The sequence below is a fragment of the Myotis brandtii genome, unplaced genomic scaffold (genome assembly GCF_000412655.1).
Source record: "Myotis brandtii unplaced genomic scaffold, ASM41265v1 scaffold134, whole genome shotgun sequence".
In the NCBI taxonomy this organism is placed as follows: domain Eukaryota; kingdom Metazoa; phylum Chordata; class Mammalia; order Chiroptera; family Vespertilionidae; genus Myotis; species Myotis brandtii.
In genome coordinates, this window is record NW_005354756.1 from 505997 (window position 1) to 512983 (window position 6987).

The 6987-nt window shown below is 52.2% G+C and overlaps 1 protein-coding gene across 5 annotated transcripts in view; it reads right to left on the reverse strand.

Moving 5' to 3' along the window:
• Positions 1–6: 6 nt before the first annotated feature.
• ACKR2 (atypical chemokine receptor 2) overlaps positions 7–6987 on the reverse strand; it is a 10814-nt gene continuing 3833 nt past the window's right edge. For 4 of the 5 annotated variants that reach the window (XM_005860373.2, XM_014534880.1, XM_005860375.2 and 1 more), the window contains exon 2: positions 7–1905. In XM_005860373.2, coding sequence (XP_005860435.1) covers positions 635–1905 — 1271 coding nt within the window. In that variant the 3' untranslated portion in view covers positions 7–634. Of the gene's footprint in view, positions 1906–3081; positions 3169–6987 lie in introns of all 5 variants that reach the window. The other variant, XM_005860374.2, reaches the window with a different exon arrangement.

Genomic DNA, 6987 nt, shown 5'->3' on the forward strand with positions numbered 1-6987 from the left:
CGAGGCAGTAGGAAGACTGAGACCTGTCCTGACCCAGCAGCTCTCATTTCTGCACCAGTGTTTCTCTCCCTCAGAGAAAAGCCCGCTATGTGTATTCTGTGAGGAAAGCTTATAACAAAGCCAGTCGGGAATGACGTGCCACTGGTGGAATTCCAGGCTCCCCGGGAAGAAAAGCGATGTTTTCCTAGGTAGTAACTGCTGTGAATGCCCTCGCCACACTTCCCAGGGTGGAGGGGGCAGCCCTGCTCCTGGACGGAGCCGCGTCTGCCTTTCCCCCTCGGCAGGTCCCCAGGTGCTGCATGTCCAGAGCCTCCGGACTGCCAGGCTCCGGAGCCACCACCAAGGTTGCAGCATTAAACAAAACAACACCAGGATTTCCCCAGCTGAACGCGAGGGCCAGGAGCGGCCTGGTGGGTGGGAGGCCGCAGGCTTCTGGGAGGGAGATGGCAGTGAAGGCCGAAGGTGTTGCAATCACTCTGGCTGCGGGTGCAGATGAGATGATAGGAGACGGTGGCAATAGGACACAGAGGTCAGTTGGGCAACCACTGCAGCAGATCAGGGAGTATGATGTCCTGGAAGGAGTGAGCGGGTGCTGCTGAGGGTTGAGAACTGAGCTCTGGGCTGAGCAGCGTGGTCACGGGGGCCCTTGGAGAGAAGACGCTGGGTGGATGCCCAGCTGAGCTGGGTCCCCTCCGCTCTCACCGGACTGTGGCATGGCCGCTGAGGCTTTATTTCCCCCGACAGCCCCCTTGTTGGGGGAGTCCTCAGCCTGCCCCTCCTCAAGGTCATTCATGCTGGTCATTTCTTCTTGGACAGTGAGGCTGCTACTCTCACAACAGCTGGACAGTGGGGCCTGGGCAGGGCATGGTCCCTGGCGCCGTCCAAACAACTCGGCCAAGAAAGCCTTTAGGTACTGGCAGAAGCAGCGGATGGAGAAGGCGTAGAGGATGGGTGTGGAGCAGCAGTGAAGGAAGGCGATGCTCTCTGTGACCTGCAGCGCATAATCCAGGTAATTGCTGGTCTCGCAGTCCCCAAAGACTTTCAGGTCCATGAGCGAGTGCAGGAACAAGATGAGGTTGTACGGGAACCACAGCACGAAGAAGGCCACCACCAGGGAGACGGCTACCTTTAGAGCCCGGCCCTGGCCCGGGGGCCTCAGCCTGACCAGGGCAGAGCCGATGCGGGAGTAGAAGAAGATCATGGCGAAGAGTGGGAGGATAAACCCCAGGATGTTCTGCTGGAAGCGGAGTATGAGCTTCCAGACGGTCGCATGCCCCCCGAAATCCGCATGGCAGTTCCACACACCCTCGTGGTTTTCATGGATCCGCACAAAGACCATGTCAGGGATGGAGACAGCCAGGGCCACCGCCCACACGATGACAGCCAGGAGCCAGCGCTTGGCCCCGGGCCTCAGCCTGTGGTGGGGCTGAGCGTGGACGATCTGCAGGTACTTGTCCAGGCTCATGAGGCTAATGAAGAAGATGCCACTGTAGAGGTTGATGGTATAGAGAGCGCTCACCATCTTGCACAAGACATTCCCGAAGACCCAATGCCAGGCCACAGTGGTGATCCAGAAGGGCAGGGTCACCACAAACAGGAGGTTGGAGATGGCCAGGTTCAGCAGGTAGACCTCAGTCATCCTCCTGCGAGGCACGTACCGGAGCAAGACCACTAGGAGCAGGAGGTTCCCGCTCAGGCCCAGCACAAAGACCAGGCTGTAGAAGACCGGCAGGAAGACTTTGCCAAAGGCCAGCACCTCGTCCTTCATGCAGGGCATGAAGGCCGCCTGGTCCAAGTAGTACTCGTAGTCATAGAAGGCGCTGCTGTTCTCGGAACTGGCGACCTTGGTGGTGAGTGGCTGAGGGGAGGTGGCCATGTCGAGAGGATACATCCCGTCCTGGAGCGCTGCAGACCAGAGAGTAGTGCGGGAGAAATAAGATGAAGCTAGGCAATCCCTCCCTCGCTTCAAACCCAGTTTCTACTGCTCCGGGATGTCCAATGGACCCGTCACGTCTACTTCAGTGCCTGCAGCCGAGCAAGTATGAGCCTAAGTGTGGGAGCCCGAGTCTACACTGAATAGTGATGTCACCTTGCGTAGGTATTCACCTCTTATGGTTCTCTTCTTTATTTTCTCCCTTGTCATTTAAAAAGACTGGTACTGTCTTTCTGATTTTTCTTTCTTATTTAGGGGTTACCAATTCATCTACTGATTCTGTCTCCATACTCTTCCTCATGTGTGGCTTATCATTATTCTTCTTCGTGGGGCTTATATGTATATTTTTGAGTGAGAGCTTCTCTTCAGTGGGCTTGTTTTATCTATAAAAGTCTAGTGTGCCCACTCTGGCTTTGAGCCTTCTTTACTTCCATCGCCTGAGAGTGTCCCTTTGCTTTTATTTACAGCCTTTTATTTATAAGTATAGCTTTATATCAATATTTTCTTTTATATTTAATATTTTAATATATTGTATCCAGTATTTTCAGGTTGGTAGCAGAAAGGAGTGATCCATCATGTTGATAGAAACTACTAAACGTTTCCATCCCTCAGTCTCCTCATCTTTAAAATGATCATGATAATGAATAGTGCCTACTCATGGGGTTCTTTTGAGGCTTAAATATGATAATTCGTGTGAAGCACTTCAAGCCCTACGAAGAGTGCCCAGAACATAGTAGGCACTCAGCAAATATTAGTTTAAATCATTGCTTCACCCAGAACTGAGTCCATCACCTTCCCACCAGCTTCTTCTCCTCTCCTGTGTCTACCTAACTGAATGGCACCACCAACCACTGAGCCCCCTAAGACTGAAACGTGGGAGATATCCAGATTCCTTCCTCACCCCTCACCACCACTCTGCTACCTTTGGAATATGTCCTCTACCTCCAAGTCCCATACAAATATATGTGTGATAGTCTTTCAATAAAATTAATACAAATGCACTATATACATATGAGTTCAAAGAGATGAAAGGGAAAGTCAGAGAATGACTGGCAGCTGCCTGGGCAGAGGAAGCCAGAGGCATGGTCAAGTTCTCTCTGGGACGGTGGTTCCCCAAGTTTAATGGTGCTATTAAAAGAGAGACTCACAGGAAGCAGTGATGCGAGTCTGTCATGAAGCAAGACTAGGTTCCATCTTGTTGTGTGTTCCAGAACAGAAACGTCATGTCCAATGCGCTAGGTTGTTCACCGTGGGGAGAGGGTTTGGGAGGGAGAGAGGAAGGAGTTAAGGAGGGGGGTGTGGCCCAAACAGGCAACCCTGCACAGCCACCAGAGTGGGGCCTGGAGGCTGCCCATGATCACGGGCCACAAAGAGAGGAACACCAGCCACCCCACCTGTTCCTCTGCATATTAGTGTTTATTCTTTGATTCAAAGGAGATTGAACTTTTTCATATGTTCAATGCCAGCTTTACTTCTTCGGTGAATGAGTTATTCTTTTAATGGGTGGGATTCTCATTTATAAAAGGTTTTATGTTGTAAGAATTTTAGCTTTTTATACAGATGTTGTAAACATTTCCCCCAGTCCTTTCTAATATAAGTTTTGTCTATTGTATTTTTCCAGGTAGAATCTTGAAACAGATGTTTCCCTCCCTTCCCTGGGCAGCAGCAAGCACCCCCCCAGCACTGGCTGGCGTTGGGAGTCTGTGAGCTGTGGGGTTGGGAGGAGGAGGTGCTCTTCTGCACTGAGGCCTGATTGGAATTCATTAGTCAGGAGTTGTCACTAACTAAACACCAGCAGTTCTGCTCTATCATCACTGGACTTGAGCCTGTCATCGTTTCTCAGAGTCCTTGACTTTTGCTTTAACAAACAACCAAATCTGACGATGGCTTTGATCAAAGCCAGATGTCAGGATGAGCGGGCCCTCGGCTGGTCCACACCACTTGGTACACTCTGTTCCCTTTCCTCTCGGCCTCCTCATGGTTCACTCTGGGAGTCTTTCCAGGTCCTTTTGATCCCTGAGGCCACCAGCCAGCCCCTCCCACCACTTTCATCAACAGCAGCAACCACCCGCCCCAGGTGCTCATGGGAAATGGCCAGGCACCTTCACACCCACTGCGGCAGTCCTGTAAGGCACTCCAAGAAGGAACTGTCAGCACCATTTAACCCAGAAGCAAAGCAACCTTCTCACAACCTCGGAGGAAGGCCCTGGCTGAGCTGCATCCCTGGTCCCACTGTTCTGGTCCCGATCACCTGACCTGCCCAGCTTACCGAAAGGAGCCACCTGAGAGAGGTAGGGTCTGGGCTCAGGAGGGCTTGGTTGCCCAGAACAATGCCCTTTATTGGCTGGTCTGGCCTCTGTAGACTCCACCATTCCTGTCCCCAAGGCTTCACTGAGCCGCCTTGCAAAACACAGCCTCCCTATGGTCAGCAGGTAATGGCCTCCCAACGATACCCACCTCCTGACCCCTGCAACCTGTGACTATGTTACCTTCTACAGCAAAAGGGGTTTCCCAGAGGTGATTAAGTTAAGGACCTTGAAATGGGGAGAGGGTCCTAGGTTATCCAGGGTAATCACAGGGTCCGCATCAGGAGGCAGGAGCGCCGAGTCAGAGAAGAGGTGACAAGGGAAACAGAAGTGAGAGGGATGCAGTTAGAATGAAGGCAGGCGTTCCCTGGAAGCTGGAAGAGGCAGCGCACAGATTGTCCCCTGGGCCTCCGAGGAACACAGCCCTGTTGACCCATTTTATTATTTTTTTTTCTTTCTCTTTGTTGCCCCATTTTATTTTATTTTTAATATATTTTACTGATTTTTTTACAGAGAGGAAGGGAGAGGGATAGAGAGTTAGAAACATCGATGAGAGAGACATCGATCAGCTGCCTCCTACACACCCTCTACTGGGGATATGCCTGCAACCAAGGTACATGTCCTTGACCGGGATTGAACCTGGAACCCTTCATTCAGTCCACAGGCCGACGCTCTATCCACTGAGCCAAACCAGTTAGGGCTGTTGCCCCATTTTAGACTTCTGACCTCCAGAACATGAGAATGATAATTTTGTGTTGTTTCAAGCCACTGATTTTGTGGGTTTTGGTGCAGTGATATACTTCCTATGACCTTTGGTGCCCTCAGAATCTCAGACTGAGGGAGTAAGAGTGCACCCTGTCCACCTCCTTCAACTTAATAGGTGGGGAAACTGAGGTTCAAAGGAAGGGAGCGACTTGTGCAAAGCATACAATGAGCAGTCAGTGGCTGGACTGAGCCATGAACCCCAGGCTCCTGGCTGCCCTTCGGGTCTCTGTTACCCCACCCCTAACTGTCCCTCTAGCCCCGTTCTGGTTCTCCCCCTTTTGCTTTCACGTTTCCTTATTGCCTGAATTCATTCCGTTTATCCAGCAGCACCTTAAGAGGAACGAATGGGGGGCGTCAGTTATTCACATCCTCATATGAACTAGCGGGTAGGAAGGCAATCCCGAATGAAGCTCTGTAGTGGGACTTGAGGGGAATCCAGAGAACTCTACACAGGCGAGAGAGGGAGCCTTTCAAAAAGAGGATAGCGCCCTGACTGGTTTGGCTCAGTGCATAGAGCGTCGGCCTGCGGACTGAAAGGTCCCAGGTTCGATTCCAGTCAAGGGCATGTGCCTTGGTTGCGGGCACATCCCCAGTAGGGGGTGTGCAGGAGGCGACTGATCGATGTTTCTCATCGATGTTTCTGACTCTCTGCCTCTCCCTTCCTCTCTGTAAAGACTCAATAAAATATATATATAAAAAAAAAAGAGGATAGCAAGGACAAGGTCAGCCGAGCTTCCCCTGCAGTGAAGCCAAGGGCACAGAGGCAAACCATAGCTTATCGCTATCAAGGACAAGGTCAGCCAAGTGAAGCCAAGGGCACAGAGGCAAACCATAGCTTATCTCTGGGGCAATGATGTCATCCTCTTGGTGACTTCCTGAGGCTGCTGCTGGGCTGGCTCCAGCTCTGACGTAGCAAGAATCCCTGGCTGGAGAGCAGGTCTCCTGAGGACCTCAAGGCCTCTCAGAGGAGTCTCAGGTGAGGCGATGAGCGAGAGGACGGTGCTCCATCCTCCTGGACAGGAAGGCAGCCATGCTAGCTGAGCTCCTTCTATGCAGCTCCTCAGGGAATCCTCACCAGAGTTCTGGGAAGCGGTACTATTATGACCCCCATTTTCCAGATGAGGAAAGTTGAGGCTTGGAGAGGTGAAGCCCAGTTGTCCATGGCTTTGCATCAGTAGATGATGGAGCCAGGACTGGATGACCCGAAGGACACAAGTAGATCTGGTGGCTCTTTCTCCCCAGCTCCCCTATCCACACGGACCAAACTTGGATTTGAAGATGAGCCTCTGGCTGTGGGACTTCTGGCCTCAGCAATGAGTGGCAGAGAAGATTCAAAGTCAGTCGCGACCCGGAGCCAGCTCTGTGGCGTCCGGGAGGCATTCCACACACAGTCACGGAGTTAACCAATCTGCACTCAGTGAAGCTGGTAGCTGGAAATTGGTCCTGGTGGGAATGTCTACACCATGGCAAGTGCTACAGATTGGAGCTCCCCCCTCTCCTGCGTGTGCCCCCTACCCGCCCACCATAAGGGAGCTGATCGTTAAACCTTTACTGGCACAACCCTTCTCAGGGCCCCATGGAGCCTGACCGAACCCTGACTGTCTCGCTGTCTGCCTCCCTGCCTGTGTCTTGCACCACCTTCCCTCTTCCACCTTCCACATCTGTGCCACAGCTGCCCACCGCCTGAGTCAAGAGCTCTTGAGGACAGGGTCACGTGTAGGCCGCCTCTCAGTCACAGGCACCCACGCTGAGCGTGCTGGCCACAGTGCTTGAGACCAGTGAGCAAATAAACAGCATCAGACGTGACCCCAAGAGGCCATCCAGCTTTCAAAATATAAAACCAAGAAAAACACTGGAAATCACTTCAGTGGACAGTCATTTTTGCTGGCTTCCTTACAATTTAAAACTCTTATCCTTTCAAATGTAACCGAAACCCTCCCTTCCCAGAAGCCTATGGGGGCCACTGACCCGGTGCAACCCCTG